The sequence below is a fragment of the Mixophyes fleayi genome, chromosome 2 (genome assembly GCF_038048845.1).
Source record: "Mixophyes fleayi isolate aMixFle1 chromosome 2, aMixFle1.hap1, whole genome shotgun sequence".
Lineage (NCBI taxonomy): Eukaryota > Metazoa > Chordata > Amphibia > Anura > Limnodynastidae > Mixophyes > Mixophyes fleayi.
This window is the reverse complement of record NC_134403.1, coordinates 343,669,755-343,688,177: the sequence shown is the minus strand read 5'-3', so window position 1 is coordinate 343,688,177 and position 18,423 is coordinate 343,669,755. Positions and strand designations below refer to the sequence as shown.

Here is an 18,423-nt window from a genome sequence, read left to right as displayed (position 1 = left end):
AACCACATTTTGCAGTTTAAGAACTTTGAAAGTAATACAGTAGCTTATTTTTGCCTCCGGAGGTCACTGTTGCAGTCTATACAAAGTGCAGACTGAAGGCTAGATTTCACCGTAGCAGACAGTGGCATTTAAATGTTAATGGCTGCGTTTTGTTTAGCGTATTTAAACTTTTTGCATAATGGAGTAAACAGCAAGGAAATAAAATAGTTTTAGTCAGTGGAAACAACTCTACAATATATTGTATTTATCAAGACAGCCCTTTAAAGTGCACGTCATCTACACACACTGAAGACATCCCCACTTTCCGTTTATCAACTCGCTAGGAACTAGTGACTCAGAGATGTGACAGTCAGTAGTGAATTGACTGCAGACATTGCCATGAAAATTAGCTCAGCCTGTAAAACGGCTGCCTCCACAGTGTGTGGGGGCGATCGGAGCACTTTAAAAAGACATGAATGCCCTAAACTGAATCACAATATTTATGGTAATCATCCTGGGGGCTCGTTAGTAGCAGGACGTTCAAGACCAAAGATGGAGTTACAAGAGTAGACGTGGGAGTCATGTGACGGACGCAAATCTTCTCATATGATGCCGTCTTCAGCCAGATATGCCAAGCTACTAAGAGCCCCTTGAAGATGTGATAATCATTGAAATAGATCTTAAAACGTATACCAAATATTACATATTGCATATCTATAAAGCACTGAGCACTATTGGAGTAGACATGTGTTAATGCGGGACCCTGGGCGCCAGGTGGCCATGGTGTTTAAAAACTGGGCCATAACGCTCACTCTTGGGGAGTCATGTCCTGAGTGAATTAGGATACTTGTTCTTCTCTGAGCTCTGTCATGTCCAAGGCTCGGTGTACTCCGTTATAAGCTCTCTACTTATCACCATCACCAGCATTAAATGGACACACTATTGTACACAGCCCGCACTCTGGCGTGCCAGATGTAAACTTGCTCAGAGTGGAATGGATGACAGATCAGTTCCTCTCTGATCGAGGGAGCTCAGGCTCTTAGAGGGGAACTGATCATACATTTTTGTCCTTCCATGTCACCCAAGTAAATGTGGAAAAGCTGCGTAGCTGAGATTGAGTGGGAGGGTTTAATAATAAAGCGGGATGGGGTTAATGATAGGATGAGAAAAGTTAATGATTCATGCAGAATTTAGAGTGGAGATTTGGGGCTAATGATGACGCAGGAAGGAGGGGTTAACAATTACTGAAAACTGGTAATTAACGACAACTGGATTGGGGTGTTAATTATTATGATGAAGGAGAGATAATGGAGGCAGGTGATGAATATGAGGTGGGTAGGTTGACTATAATGATGAAGGCTGACACACAGGGGCATTATGCGGAGAGGAGGAAGATGCGGGGTGGAATGAAGAAGGGCATGGAGTGGGCAGTGATGCTGATGCTGAGGGGGGTGAATGTATTTGGAGAGTCAGAGGGAGCATACAAAAATGGACTTGAGGGTGAGAAAGGAGTGAGATTAACGAGATTTATTATATTATGATGTGGTTTGAAAGGTAAATAATGTCTTTAAAAAGGGTAAGCGTTGTGTAAAAATGATGCATCTATGATCCATTATTTATTAGCAGATACCAGAATGTTTTAAAACTTGTCTGGTTTCTAAATTATTACGCCAAGATTCCAAAACAAATTGTCAAGCCCTGTGTTAATGTAGAGACAGTCATCACCAGAGAAAACCACAATTGTGTCTATTTAACATTCCTCCACACCTACATAGATTATGGTTGTTATGGTTCTGTATTTCAGCCTTTGAGCACTTTTGATTGTTGTGGCAATATTAAAAAATAAACTTAACATCATCCAACCAAGTAATGTACTGTAGAACCAAGAGATAAAGGCACGGTTAGAGCACATTACATTTTTTAGGATAACTCACTTTGAATAGTCGAACAGTCTGCTGTCCCAGAGATCATGACTGCCTCGAGGTCCTTCATGGAAGAAGCAGGAGTTTGTACCATCAAACTGGTTGAGACCATCTTCACTGTTCTTTGAGGCATGGCTATGTACAACATCAAGTAACACCTGGATTCCCATAGAATGGGCGACATCAATCAGCTCCTTTAAATCGTCTGGTGTTCCATAGCGACTATTAAATAAACCCCAAAAAACATGTATTCGTAAGACTGCATGTTAAGCATTATGCAAAAAACATGGAATAACACACTTATAATAAACTTTCAACCTCACTAGGTGAGAAATAAAAGCAACAAGGGCTGTGTGCTCTCTAAATGAGCCCCCTCTACTCTTTTAAATAATCCCGTCATCCAAAATGAAATGTAATTCCTGCAATTCAAGCACAGCTAGGAGCTCTTGTGCACATCCACACATCCTAGACTTGTCAACCTCTCCCAATACCTGGAACGTACTTCTGTCCCCCAATGCCCCCATCTTGGCCCACACATCCATTTGCTTACCTGCAACTGCGCAAAACTAGGCACATGGGGCCTGAATCATTAAAGCATGTAAAACAAACGTAATGCGAGTTTCTTTTAAGAATGCATGTATTTCAGGTACACGCACGCCTGTATTCAACATCTGAAGAAAGTGTCTTGTTAAATACAGGTGTGGGTACGTGTTGCATATACAGCACTTGCAGTATTGTGACAGACACAACAAACTGCTGGATACGTACAATATAAAGTCCCAGCAGAACACACAGACAAAAAAAAAAAAAAATCAGTTACAGTCACTGCTAATATTATTGTCATCAAATGAAAAAATATTTAAAAAAAATATTTTCCATTCTTTTTTCATGAAGTACAATTGTGTTATTTAAGTCTACTGTACATAAAATGCATTTTTACAGTTGCTGATGATTGCAAGCACATGTTCTAGCATGTATACGTGACCATCACCACTATCGCTCAGCACTAACATCTGACCTGTAGCTGGTGCTAGTGGTACGACAGAAAAACACGTATCTTAGAGATGCCCAAAACTTGAGTCAGACACTGCTGCCTGTATTTGAACTTGGCACCACCTTACTCTACACAAACTACATGCAATACACCCCTTCCCCTCCCCGTTCCATCCATGAAATCGTAGGCTGTCGGCTGTGTCATTTACGTGTGAACATGTTCTTTGGAGCATGTTTCTGTTTCGTTCATGCTCAGAGGGGAGAAAAAAGAACGCAAAATATGCAACATAAGTGGACTTGCTTTCTTTAATGAACCAGGCCCAGGATGTCACAAAAGAACATTTGCATGATGGTTTTACACTTTTGACATTCACAAGTGACCCTTAGTATATATAGAACATGTCAATACACTTTGTGTATGAAGATTTTGCTACATTGTAACCCAATCACTATTACATGAACAGGCGGCATTTATAGACTTTATTACATAAAGGCAACTTGTGTAACACTAATTACATTAAATTTAATGGCACCATCAGGACATAGTGACCATTACCAAGTTTAAATGGAATACAATAAGTGTTAGCACCTACTGTCCTCCCCCTAAAACCCACACTGGTCTCTAAGTCTTTAAAACAGAATTTGTCTTGCTCACTGTATGTTAAGCTAGAAAAGGAACATTTGCAATTGCCTCTCCCAAAAGCTAAATAAATAATCAAGGGCTCCCATGGATTTGAATGGAGAGACAGGAAGACACGGAATCCAGTCTTTACTTCCTTCTAAGTCCCACATTATGTAGAACAGTCAAATGAAGCTATTCCTAGATCTCCTGTTAATTGGGTGCATCAGAAGTGTGAATTATGGGGAAAAAAAAGCAATTTGAGTTAAAAAAAAAATTGGGTGGAAAAAAAAGGGGATAGTAATGGTAAAACCAGGAGTAGGGTTATGTACTATTTACTTTGAAAGGTTAAGTGATGGTGATAGAGGCATCTTAACAAAGAATATAAAAGGCGCCAGAAAAAGTTTTACATTTGTAACAATCCCACCAAGAACAAATAATTATATATATTATATATTTTCTTAAATCAGGCTTACTGGATATCACTCTTAAAGCAACACATTTTATTAACACTGCTTTACACTTACTACTGGATTAAATCATTGCCTGCCACACTTGTATAGTTAATATAGATCTAATTTATGGTTATATCACCCATTGTACGTTGCTGTGGACCCTTTGTGGAGGATTATAAGTAAAAAAGAATACATAATAATAATAATAATAATAAATAATAATTAAGCATTTTTGAGGGCAGGGAGCAAAAAACACTGTTTCTGTTTCTTAAAGCGTCTCAAGATGGCATGAACTGTGTGGATTATACTTCTCCTATTGAAAAGACAAACTATCCAGACATAGCTAGATAATTGGGGTGATCCCACTGAATGATGGAAATGTGCCTAGCAAGTAAAAATAAAGACATAATTCTCTAGGACAAGATATTACCCACAAATAATTTCTTATCATGAGATGTAACTATGCATTAGCTATGTCCTCCATTGTTTAATTAGTAAACAGCTTTGGAAACAAACTTCTTTTAAACAAATAATGGTTACCTTGATGCAGCAAAGAAACTGGTGATTTGATAGCCAAAACTTGCATAATATGCATGTTCCATGATAGCCATCATTTGTATGCAGTTGTACCCTGTTGGATAAAGAGACATCTCAATATCTGGCTTTCATGTACGTTACAATGTATAGACATCTATGCAAACATACCAGAAGACATTAATGAACAATGTACAAATAAAGAGATATGTTGCACAACAACCGATTAGATGCTGGTCTTTTCTAACACAACCAATAGAAGCAAACATCGGATTGGCTTATAGTTGCTATGAGTTAGAGCACTGTAGTGCAATTACTGTTTCCCAGTAGAAAACATGCATTACACATACACAGAATAGTAGAAAATGATAAAAAAAAAAAACACCTGTCATATTCAGACACATTTACATGATTCTTTGTACTACCCTAGGTCATGTTGACCTAAATGGGCTTTTTTTCCCCCAAAAAACTTTATTGACAAATAAATAAGACTGCAAATAGTAAAGCGTAGGCAGTGAACAAATTGTCAAATACTAAAGACAACGTGGAGGCTACAAGCCTTACAGTGCCAACATAAATCTTAAAATATAATTTTGAGCGGAGTTCAGGGTTCTGATTTCTGGGATCCAGCACTCCATCCTCCCCAAATCGGGGCCAGAGCGATGCATTCCTATCTCCTATAACCATTTGCTGATTTCAAAATTTTGAGTGGGGTTATACTTTAAATTACATTTGTCACGAACGCCCATCCTGCCCCAGATACAGCAATCTGAAACAGCTGGCCGTGACTGGAGTCCTCTTATTCACTTACCAAAGAATACACCTTTTCTGCCACCAGAAATGGTTTACCATGGAGTCCTTGCGTTCACCAAAACCACTTATTAATGTTCCACACTTAAATCACATACACATGTAGCATGAGCCTCACTTGGCTTTGTAACTTCACAAAAAGTCACATAGAATATGCTAGATTAAATGTATTTAATCCGAAAAAAGTTTCCAAGGCTTAAGTACAAAACAGTTAACAACAAGACATACAAAATAAGTTGCACAAATAAGTTTCAGAAATAAAACCAGAGTCACTAACTTAGAAGTGTAAGACTTGGCGTGAGAGGAGAACACTTTGAGAAAAATAGCACATTCCAACCTTGGCAGGTCTCACCATAGAATGAACCTGAACACACAATTTTGTTAACTAGCAGTCTCCCAACGTAAATTCATTCATATGACACACACACACAAATCCTAAAAGTTACCATAAAATTTGATCACACCGCAAATAAAAATCTTCATTTTGATTTTAGCCTTTGTCATCACATTACGTTTGTACTATTGCAGAGAAACCTGGGTATTTATAAAAATAAAGGTGTTAAAACAAACAACAACCAATTTCTAGTAGTTTATAAAAGGAAAACAAATGTTGAATGGCTGTAGGCTACAGCACCTGTTGTATGTGCACCAGTCAGTGTTCAACAATCTTCTTTGGGATTCACATGGTCTCACCGATTTACGCAAGTAAAGAAAGTAAAAAACCATAAGGGATAGATTATGGTTTTTTACTTACTTTCTTTACCTACATAATTATTTATTGATGGACACTTATCAGGAATAAAAAGCAGAAATACTGTAATAGGTACAAGACTAGCCTTCTGCAGATATGGCTCTACACATTTAGTATAAACTGGAAAAACACAAAACCTGTATTTTTCATAGAATTTAAGGTTGCTGTCTAAAGCCAGTTTAATATTTTAATGTTAATGACGGCCATGTAAATGCAAAGGTCGCTTCCAGATGTCCAGAAGACCAAACCTGTAGCATTTTTCTGTGTTCTTAAGTGGAAAATGCAAATACAAATCCAATTTGACTTTTGAATATTAACCATACCCCATCTGCATGTCCTGAACTTCACAATCACATTTGATATTTACAAGGTGGATCATGAAAGCAGACGAAAGTAATTGATTGTTTGTACTATACCTTGCGCTTAACCATAGCTTTTTGTAAATACATTTCAAACACACTGTACTTATATCTTTAATCATTACATATTCCTTATCACATTTAATTCCCCGAAGGGAGCTCTTGAAAAGAACAGACATAAAAGTCGGTTTGCATCGCTTTGAGAAGAAGAAACACAGAACGAAATACATTAAAAAAAAAAAAAACTTTTCCCCACATTTTTGTCACTTAGTTAAACTGCTATTCTGTGATATAAAATGAAGAAAACCTGAAGGGAAAACAGTCCACAGAAGTCAGAACAAATCCTTCTTAAGTAAAACTTTAATGTCAGTAAAGAGATCTTCCTTCAAACAGACAGAAGATGATTAATATCAGTAAAGAATAACCTTCAGGTTAATAAGACCAACAGTAATAAATTCCATTTTTTCTCCTGAATTCTGAACATTCTGTACGGTGTCATTGTTCCGACTGAAGTGTGAACATATTGTACATAGCTTTATAGTGTTTGTTTCAGCTTCTGTTAATTAAAATGATTTATTAAGAACAAATTTAGTGAGAATGTGAAGTATTCAAGGGGGCTTATACAAAATACACATTGATCTTATTTTTAGAATGGTTTCTTGTTATTAAGTAAAACAAAGTCACTCCTACACGTGGAAGTGCTTGGCTAGAATTTATCACGGAAATTTGGCCAACAGGCCAAACTGGAATTAAATGGTCAAGGAAATTGCTGAAGAAACAGACTTGGCTGTTGTCGATGTCGCTGAATGGATCTTTATCATAAGGAGTCAAAGCCCACAGTTACTTGCAAACTTCTTATGACAATTAAAGTGCATCATATACTGAAAGCACACAAGTATTACTATTAAACATATTTCCATTTAAAAAGGATATATTTTTTATTTTTATTAAATTCTCAAAAACTACAGAAAATGCTTTTCCTCACAATCTGTCTTATTAGTTGCTTTTCCCTGGCCTTAATGAGTGTACCACCAGACAGGCATGGCTACTGTATTCTCTGTATGCGAGAGTTGAGTCATGGATGTTTGTGCTATTGATCAGCCGATGTAGCTACATATCGGTTTTGGGGACTCCGCATAAATGAAGAGATAATGGTACACAACTTGACTTGAGAACGTGGACAAAAGAAATGTAATTGCTTATTTATCTCTCCTATCAAAATTCTCTACTTCCAAATTCTCATCTCAACTCGTTCTTCTGAACCCAAATGCATCTTTAAATACATTTAAATCTCTTCTCAACCTTCCCATATCAAGTACTGTAACCCCTATCGCTGTCCAAGATCTTGCTTTCCACTTTAAGGACAAGATTTGATTTGAACTTTTATATTCTCCCCTAAACAAGAACATGTTTGATTCCTTTCTTGCACTCTGGCATTTTGTCTTTATTTGTTCCCGCACATGAAGATGAAGTCTATAATCTTATTTTCTGTTCCCACGCTACCACCTGTCCACTCTTCCCTATCCCATCACAAAACAGTTGTTTGTCGTCTCCTGTGTTCATCCCAGCCTTAACTAACATCTAATTAAGTATTTTCAATCATTAGTCAAGCATGTAAGAATGTGGCAATTTCTCCTATTCTGGAAAATTCTGACCCAAATTCTCTCTCAGATTACAATCCTATCTATCAGCTCCCATGCTCCTCCAGGGGTTCCTGAGAGGATTGCCTACACTTGCCGGGTTCCTCACACAACCTATTACACCTTATTTAGTCAGGTTTTCATTCCCAACAGCAACTGCATTGACTAAGGTGGTGAATGATCACTGCTAAATCTAATGGCCACTATTCACTAACCATCATTGACCTCTCTGCTGCATTTCCCACTGACCATTCACTTCTCACACAAATGTTGTGTTTCTTAGCTGTTTAGGACACTGTCCTACCCTGGATCTCATCTTACCTCTTAAAGAGGTCGTTCAACATTTTATTCTCTGGATCTACTTATCTGCTTCCACAATCAACTGGAATACCACAAGGCTCAGTTCTAGGCCCTCAGATGTTCTCTATCTCTACCACTCCTCTTGGAAAACTAATAAGCTCCTTTGTGTTTCAGTATATATGTTGAGGACACCCAAATTTAAGTAACCTCTCTGGATCTTTTACGGTTGGATAGGCCCATGTTACCGGAGGTCTTTGTGGTGTTGAGAGTTCATCAAAGATAGAGAATGGCATAAAGTCAAACTTTGAGCTGTTAATCTTTCTACCAGCCAATAGAAGCTATTTATCATCTTTATTTCTGTTGACAACACAACAGTAATCATCAAACCTGCTTCCTAGGTGTCATCATTGACTCAGAACTCTCCTTTGTTCATCACTTCTAATCAGTTTCCAAATCCTGTTACATGCAACTAACATTCTAATAATCTTACACAAGACAATTAAAAAAAAACTTTAATTCATGCACTATCACTCTCATTAACTAGTGCAAATCCCCTCTTACTGGTCTTAATTTAACTAGACTTTAACTACTAAAATCCATTTTGAATGCAGCCGCTAAACATATTTTCCACGTTAAATTTTGATTTATTGCTGCTCTGCTCATCTCCTAATCGGATGCCTATACTTTACAAGATCCAATATAAAATAATTCTATAACCATATATGTCTTAACATATTTTCCAAGTTAGTTCCTCCACTCTCACTCATAAGCTGCTCCTATCCCGGTTACAGGACATTTGTTGGGCTGTATCCATCCTGTGGAATTCCATCACTTGTGTAACAAGCCATTTCCCTAGCCTACAAATCTTCAAATGCTCCCTGAAAACACATATCTTCAGGCAAGCTCATCACACATTCCTGAACCACCTTCTTAACACTTCCTAAAATATTCTATCTAGTATTCAATCACTTTTTTCACCACTGCAGTCTGGCTGGGCCAATATGCAATCTGTGTTCTCAAAATCATGTATGAAACTCCTAGTTTTCTACAGACTCTAAGCTTGCCAGCAGGACTCTCTTTCCTTTGACTCTCGTTCATATAGAGTCATATTTTATTACTGTGTTTGTTGGCCATTGTAAAGAGCTGCGGAGTGTGCTGGTACCATACAAGTAAATATTAGTATTCATAATGTCGCTTAAGGTGACCTGTGTAGATGCAGAGGAAGGAAAAACATTTATTACCTATGTAACTTCCAGTGAGAAACACATACTAGCATTTACAGATTATACATATATTAATATGTAAGCAATACTCACAATGTAGATATATTCACAATTATATATAGACGTTACTGTCACTATAGTATTAGCCTGAGTAGAAAGGAGATGAGATCAGCGCTGTTCTACAGACTGCAGTCAGATCATTTATGAACCCAAGTGGTCTCCAGCACAGTAATCCATGATTTGACTGGAATCACTAGTGCCATCATAGCAATGGCTTCGAAATGAAATCGCTACGGCTTCCCTACAAAAGAATCATGCTGGCGTCATAGGCTGAAACCACCAGTAACTTAGTAAATAGCAAAATGGAGGAGGGGGAATAAAAGTAAATTGAGTGCGTGGATACAACTATGGAGAGTACTGGATGTTACGATGGGTGGTATCCCCTAACTAATACTGCAAGATGGAAAATAAAAATAAAATTGCAAAAGGTAGGAGTTTGTTTTATTAACAAATAGTAATACATGGGAGAGATAGTTGTACTGTGAAATAAAGAGTAGTGCGGTTTATGAGAGATGTGCACTATCTTCAATATAAGCACAACGTTAATGTAATCAATTATTTTTCATATATGTTATAGGTATCATCTCTTGCACTGTATATACAATTGTCACTATCTGCTCATATATAAATAATCATCCCATAACAATTTTTTGTTCTGTATGCCTAATAGGATTCTCATAGTATATAAATGGATGCTTATATAATGCCAGGAACAATGGTATAATTTTTATTACATGTTATAGTTTTAGATTATATTGTTTTCATTTGCTGATGAGCCTGATCCAGGACTCTCATGCATTTAATAAGGCCTATCTGCCCTGCATGGAAATCCCTCCAAAGATCTTTTATGTTACAGGATACTCAAAGCCTGTACTTCAGAAAAGTACCTGTTACAGAGTTCTAACAAATAAACCTGGCTAAGTAATGTTACACACATAACAGTGACACATGTAATAAAGACAGTCCCGAAGGGCCCTCATGAATAATGTAAGCGACTAAGGGGTAGATTTACTAAAGCTTCTATAAACGAGAGTGGAGGGGTTGCCCATTTCAACCAATCAGATTCTAGCACGTACTAGATAAATGATAGCTAGAATTGGATTGGTTTCTATTGGCAACACCTTCACTTGTCCTTTATAGAAGGTTTGATACATTTACCCCTAAGACCATTTCCACAGACCATATAGTGGGGGATGCGCTAGTAACTTGTGCATATAACAAGCATTGAGGTTCCACATGGTTTGCATTTCTTTATTTAGACCCAATATTGGTCAAAGCGCTGAAAGACAAATAAATGTTGTGTTGACAATGTCGCGCGCTACTTTAGATCAGAGCATGCTAGCTATAAAGGTTGATATGACACATGTGATAGCATGTGCTTCTGTATGAGTTCTATGTGCTTGCTTACTTTTATAAACTGGAAACAACATCTTGATCTAAGCTCAGAGACAAGTATGTAATTAAATAAAAAAGAAAATGGAAAAAAAATCTGTAAGACAAATATTATGCCTGCATCATCTAAAAGAGGAAATCAGAAAACCAAATACTACAGTACAGTTGTACATGAGAAAAACACAGAGCTTGATGCACTATACTATAACCACATTGAAAAGAACGATGAACTGAAAGAGCAGAAATACATAAAAGGTATCTATGGCAACTACTTTAGGTTTTCAAAACAATACCAAATACACATAGAGTCATGAGAAGAGAAATGCTTATTTTTCTGAACTTTCTGAAAAATAAATGATCTGTATTTCCCATGGCTTGAGGCATCGGTAATAGAATAGGAGCAAAAGACTAAATGCATCACTCAGCATGAGCCTATATGCAATACTACCGAATAGAAAGCGCCTTTCTGGAGGAAATGACACAAGGTGAACATTTATTGCATAGAAAAGGGAACATATGAGAATTAGAGAGCAGTAGAATGAGGCATCACACAAACCATTCATTCCGTAACTTACCAAGATCCTTTATCTTTGGTAACACGTTATGTGTGAAATTCTTATATGATGCGATTTTCCCTTCTGGCGATGCAATTCCAACATGAGCTTCATAAATACGTATGCTCTTGGCCTTCATCGGACGGTCATGTTTACGCTGTAAGAAGAAATCATGGTGGCTTATTGCTAGCACTTCTGCATCACACCACTGAGTTCAATTCCCGACCATGGCCTTATCTGTCTGGAGTTTGTATGACCTGTGTTTGTGTGGGTTTTCTCCGTGTGCTCCGGTTTCCGCCCACACTCCAAAAACATACTGGTAGGTTAATTGGCTGCTATCAAATTGACCCTAGCATCTCTTTCTCTCTGTCTGCGTGTATGTTTGGGAATTTAGACTGTAAGCTCCAATGGCGCAGGGACTAATGTGAATGAGTTCTCTGTACAGTGCTGCGGAATTAGTGGCACTATATAAATAAATGGTTATGATGATGATGATATTACATTTATGGAGTTAAGGACCATGATTGCTTATGAACTAGGCGACAACATTTATTTCCTTCTTTAAAAAAAAAAAAATGCATCTATAATGCTAAAGCGCTCTTCAATGTAGATCCCAACTTGTTGAGTTCGTCTATATTGCAAATATTCCACCGAAAAGTGGAAGCAGTGCATTCCATGTTGTCACGTCCCAAGTACAGGCAAATCGTTATTTTTGAAAAGACAGTATATAAATATACACATGGAACTGGTTTAACTGTAGTTCACCTAGCTTGCCGTTATCACTTTTTTCATTAAAATAAATGGGCGTAGATGTGATATGCGGTGATATGTTCGGTGCACTGCAGAATCTTAATCATGGCTTGGCTGGATGACACCATACGGCCAACAACCTGTGGAGGTCGGGAAAAATTATCCTCGCCTCTCTGAAAGCAGAAGCTGCCAGGAGGAGCAAGTTCAAGCCCCTACATTTCCTTTTTCTAATGCATATTTCCCAGTAGATAATATGTTTGCCAAACCGTTTTTTTATACTTTTATTTTAGAGACCATTAAGGGTCAGAAAGTTTTTCAGTCTGCCAAAGTACACAGCAGTGAATGAGTCAGAGGTGGAGAAGAAAGGGGCACCTATGAAAACAAAGGTAAGTGGTGGCTGGAATTGATTTAATTTCCAAGGATTGGTGACGCATAAAACAACAATATAAGTAAAGATGATGAGGGTGTAGTTGATTAGAGGGATTAAAAAAAAAAAATCAGACGGAATTTTTTTTTCCTTTTTTTACACTTTATGTTTAATACTTTTGTAAGGAAGTGTTGCAGGATGTTGTAGAAACAAATATTCAAGCAAATGATCCATCTGGGCAATCTGTGATCCCATGATAAGATGGTAAACTTAGACATAAAAAGGAATGTTAATACACCAGCTATGCACAGCTGTGACCTACATAACAATAGTTTAACATCGTGCTGGAGTGAAGGCTGCAGGGTGCAGCGAGGAAGAGGAAGGGAAAACACAGTGGGTGCGTTGTTATTGGCAGCTGGATCAGGGAGGTGGTGGGAAGGGAACGGTATGGAGAAACAAAGGGGAAGGAGTAGGGTAGACAAAAAGGAAATCTATTTTGTGTAAAGTTATCTATGTCTCATTTGTTTACACAATGTCCTGCCACCTACACAAGCAGATGTATACGGTCGTGACAATAAACAATAGATTATACTAGCAATACATGTTGTGCTTTTAAATACAGAACAAGTTTCCTCTATAGGACTTATAATAAGGTCTTTCCACAAGTATTACACACAGAGATGGAAGAGGAGTTGTTCGGATATGCTGAATGGAGGCAGTTGAAGAGGAAATAAGCTTGGTTAAGGGGAAAGGAGGGGAGGGGGAGATGAGGAAGTGATGTAGCATAGGAGGAGGAGTGATAATAAGATGCTAAGCGTACAACAGGGAGGCAGGAAGATTAGGGCATACAAGCAATGTACAGGTAGGAAGGCTGAGTGTACGGCAAGGAGAAGTGTGGAGAGGCCAAATATAAACAGATACTTGGCTTTTCCAAAACCCCAGTCAGTGGTCAAATCATTCTTACTATATAAGGCTGAGCTGGTTCCCAGTGTATCCAGTCATATATCACATTTCTCTCGCTCGGAGCCACAAACTTCGCCCATGGTGAAATCCGATAGAGAAGTTCTCCAGATTTGCTTTTGACTACTACCTAAAAAAGAAAACAAATTTAAAAAGACTGTTCAGTACATTGTATGCAAAACCATATAAGACAGTTCATAGGTTAAATAAACAAAGACAATATAACCGATATTAGCGATTACTGTAATAATACATTAGACAAATGTACATTTGTATGGGAAAACAGTAGAATTAAGCCCACCATAAAGACAAGCACTGTGACAGCACCTGTCATTGAGAAAACCTTTCTAACAACTGGTTGTAGAATTATATACATATATATGGGAAATAAAACAAAATTTTAACTTTAATTATTTTTAACATTTTGTCTGAAGGCTAGTAATACCTTCTCATGATTTTCTTTTCTACCCAAACAATGGTGATTAAAATTCCAATAAACCAAATGCTCTTGTACGGCATACTATAAAGTCTGCAAGGGGAAGTTGCCATAGATTTGTTGCATTCAATGACAAAACAGGTTGGTTCAAGGAGACACTTAGCCTCAAGCTTCCCATAATCAGTTCTCATGATTTAGTTTTAGCATTGCTAGGTACAATATGTTAAAAAAAAAAAAAAAAGTTTCTTTAGATTTAAAGTGTGCCAGTCTATCTGCTGCCTCGAGCAGCCACTTTTATCAGTCCATCACTTTAGAACTCAAGATAAATGTACTGGTCAGTAGAGATTTATAGCTCTTAGCCCTTAGCCTCAAAAACTATTTCAGGGAATAATACAGCGTTTTGGAATAAAAAGTAGCAATTCAAGCTAAAACCATGAATTTGAAAGCAACCAGAGACAATAAAAAGACAAATGACTTTTTAAACAAAAGTTTAATTACCCTTTCATAAGGCAAGATATTCTAAGAATGACTGCAATAATACACTAGTTGCAGACAACGAAAAACGAAAAGTTTAAAACTAGCCTTTAGACCCAGTTAGTGATTTATGAAGCATAAAACCACTGTTGCTCCGTGCATTTTGCAGTGTGTATCCAGCGCACTCCGTAAGAGAGGCAAAGCTGATTCAGTCATTGAAATCTAAAAGTGACCATTTATATTATTGTATGTGTTAAGTAGAATATAATAGCAGTAAATAGGTCATCAATATACCGGTTAGAAAAAAGTTAATGGGGTCAAAGTACCTCCCAACAATAATTTCTGCAACATAAAATATTGCAATTAGTGGAAAAAGATGTATGCAATTTTTCATTTTACAAAAATAAAATCCATCTCTTCATCCATTAGCTTTTTACAATTCAAGCACTACCACATCTAAGAAGATACAAGAATCAGTCATTCAATGTTCACACAGAACACCATGGGTGAGATATATGGTTATAGCTCAGTTCTATAGAGTCTTCAGATTCTGTGCTGCAATGTATGATAGAAAAAGTGTTAGCTATCGATAGAGAGGACAGCAGCTTAGTGGTTAGCACTTCTGCCTCACAGCCCTGGGGTCATGAGTTCAATTCCCATCCATGGGCTTATCTGTGTGGAGTTTGAATGTTCTACCCAGGTTTGCGTGGGTTTTCTCCGGGTGCTCCAGTTTCCTCCGACACGCCAAAAAAACATACTGGTAGGTTAATTAGCTGCTATTACATTGCCCTTAGTCTCTCTCTTGGTCTATGTGAGTGTATGTTAGGAGATGTAGACTGTAAGCTCCTATGGGGCAGGGACTGATGCGAGCGAGTTCTCTGTACAGCGTTGCAGAAATAGTGACGCTATATAAATAGCTGCAGCTGATGATGATATTATTAACAGGTGACTAACTGAATATTTTTTTTTTCATTCTGTGCGTGCTTTTGGGACTTTATATTCTACATATTTATTAGACGTATCCTGCAGTGTCTGTTATAGCAGAGCGGACCTAGACTTGTATTCATCAATAAATGTATCTACACAACCGCTCCTTTTTGAATACAGACACGAATATGCCTGATGTACATACGTTTAAAAAAAAACAAAAAAAAAAAAACACACACACACACACACACATTATGTCCGTTTTGCGTTTGCTAATAAATCAGGCCCCAAGCGTTTTTAAAGGGACAGCAGAGCATTTATCTCCTAGCAAGACAAGGAATATAAACTCCACCGTAATAGACAAAATAGAGCTCCATGATTCCTTTTATGTTAAAATTATAAACAACAAATATTTTACGGCCATTTTCATTTACAAGATTTGAAACGACTTCTTATTCCCCACAAAAATGCTGTGCATCATTAGGAGAATTCTCATACTGAATACTTTCCAGGTTAGAATGCAAAAATTTGTTGGGAAAGCATTTCATTTCTAAAGCAAACGTAAAATAGCCAAGATAACTCATTTTCTTCCTACAGGGTAAGTCATTATTCTGAAATGCAATTCTGGCATTCAAATTTAAGCTACACACATACTACCTGAGGAGTTCAACTAATCAAGGAAGTTTATAGCAATTTTAATTTGCTTAGGACTTAAAACGATGCAGGTTAGGACCCCAAATAGAATCTGCAAAAGAGATCTAAATAACTACCAATTGCTCTACAATTGTAAAGATTAATACGCATCCAATAGCAACTAACCATCCTGATTTTCGCAAAAGGAAAAAAAGTAATGAGTTGTACAAAATGTAAAAAAAATGTGCAACCCGCTGATAAGATATAGCACGAGAAACAGTTTGTTGTACTTACAATTAAGTGTGTGTGTGTGTGTACACTCACTTTTACTTTTCCTAACATGTCACATCAGAACAGATGACAATCAAAAGAAAATGATAAAATGAATTATCACTTTTATGATGGTGCCAATCGAACAACAGTTAGAGATGGCGGCACTGTCGGTCTGCTTTCTGCACTACCTACCAGAAATCTAAAACACCTACAAATGTGTGAAGGCTTACCGGGGAGCACCCAGCCTTATGCGGTGCACTTACCTTTTCAAATGCAAATTACAAATGCATTATTACAATACAAGACCAATTAATATACAACAGCTTCATTGAGCATTTTGTAAAATTATATATATATATATATATATATATATATATATATATATATATATATATATATATATATATATATATATATACATACATATACACACACATACATATACATACACACATATATCATTTGTTTGTTAATTATTTCTTATTTTATAATGCCAATGCCATGATAATATTAATGGTAATGGGACCAGCAAATAAATATTCCTGTTACGTCACACAGTAGTGGCCCCAGTTCATTTTATGCGTTTATAGCAATTATTCCAAAAATGATCTATAGCAATACTTTTAAAATTGATGGAAGTGTCAAACGATCCCTTTCGTATTACAATACAGAAATACTTAGTATTGACTCTGCATTGAGATACAAAGAAAAATATTTACGAACTATGCTAATTGTACCTCACATGTCCAATTAAATGCCTGTTACCCCTTAATGTGCCCAGACACACCCGAAATGTTCCTTGGCCACTCCCCCACTAATTACGCATCCGATTAAACAGGTCCCAGAGTTCAATCAAAGAGGGGGCGGGGGGGGGATAATGTGGACCTGTTATCCACAAAGAGACGAGGCAAATACTTTGTGGGCTGAACCAATATACTAAAAAAATAAAACAGAAACATCACCGAGGCAAATGGAAAAAATATATAAAATTAATGTTAGTGAAATAAGATTTGCAATGAGCTGCATGGTGACTTTCTACTTCTGAGTTTTTTCCTGTCCTTATTTAAACAAACGATTTACTTAACTTCATAATAAATAGAAATCATTGTGTAGATGTATCTGCCAAACTTGAGGGGGGGGGGTGCTGTTGCACCTACCTTTATCTTTGAACTGTGATGTATAGGTGGAGTTTTATCTTCTCTGGGTGGAATGTGAATTTCCCATTTCCCATAGTCCAGTTTCCTATACGGATGTGCAGTGGGGTTCCAATTATCTGAAACAGGAAAGAGGAAAACTATCAGTAATAGAACATTTGTACTAAAAAGAAGCCCGGAAACAACAATATAATGCATGCAAAATCTGCAGCATACCACTACCATCAATTAATATATTTAAGATATACCCCCCCAAGTATAAAAATGATGCACTTAACGATATGAATTTATTGATCACAGAAGGACTTGGGAAAAAATAAAAACACATATATATTATATCTCCTAGTCTGCAGTCACCACAGAGTTTTTATGTTAGGGGTAAGAAACGGGCAACTCACTATTGTGGAATCTATCACAGAAAAGGGCCGACAGTGGGATTGTTGCTCATAAATCTCATCCATTGTGTAATATTTGTTCTAAAGCTGAAGGGAATATTTGATCCCATTTATTTATTTATTATAGTCTGTTACTGCAGTTACCGGTATTATGGAATAATCGTTGTTCGCTCACAGTTGCTTCTAGACCAATAGGGAGGTTTGTATTATCAGAACAGGATGTATATTAGTTTAAGATCCTCTAACAGACAAACACACACATGGAAACATTACTAGCCTTTCCGGGACACCGTTTTATAACTTGGCTGAGGCATATCAGGGAGATTACTACAATTCCCCATATTCTTGTGCAGATATGTTTAGGGCAGAACTACAGATAGGGAGTAAATTCCAAACCAATAGCTAAATGAATTTTGGCTGTATGTCTGTCCTGTATGGAATTAGGAGTGTGGACATATTTTAC

The 18,423-nt window shown here is 37.1% G+C and overlaps 1 protein-coding gene across 1 annotated transcript in view; it reads right to left on the bottom strand.

The window, feature by feature from the left end:
- Nucleotides 1-18,423, bottom strand: part of GBE1 (1,4-alpha-glucan branching enzyme 1) — a 96,966-nt gene that overhangs the window by 54,907 nt on the left and 23,636 nt on the right. Inside the window, exons 4-8 of the mRNA XM_075197072.1 lie at nt 17,569-17,684; nt 13,673-13,798; nt 11,613-11,748; nt 4,509-4,599; nt 1,914-2,123 (exon numbers count right to left, since the gene is read on the bottom strand). Coding sequence (XP_075053173.1) covers nt 1,914-2,123; nt 4,509-4,599; nt 11,613-11,748; nt 13,673-13,798; nt 17,569-17,684 — 679 coding nt within the window. The remainder of the gene's footprint in view (nt 1-1,913; nt 2,124-4,508; nt 4,600-11,612; nt 11,749-13,672; nt 13,799-17,568; nt 17,685-18,423) is intronic.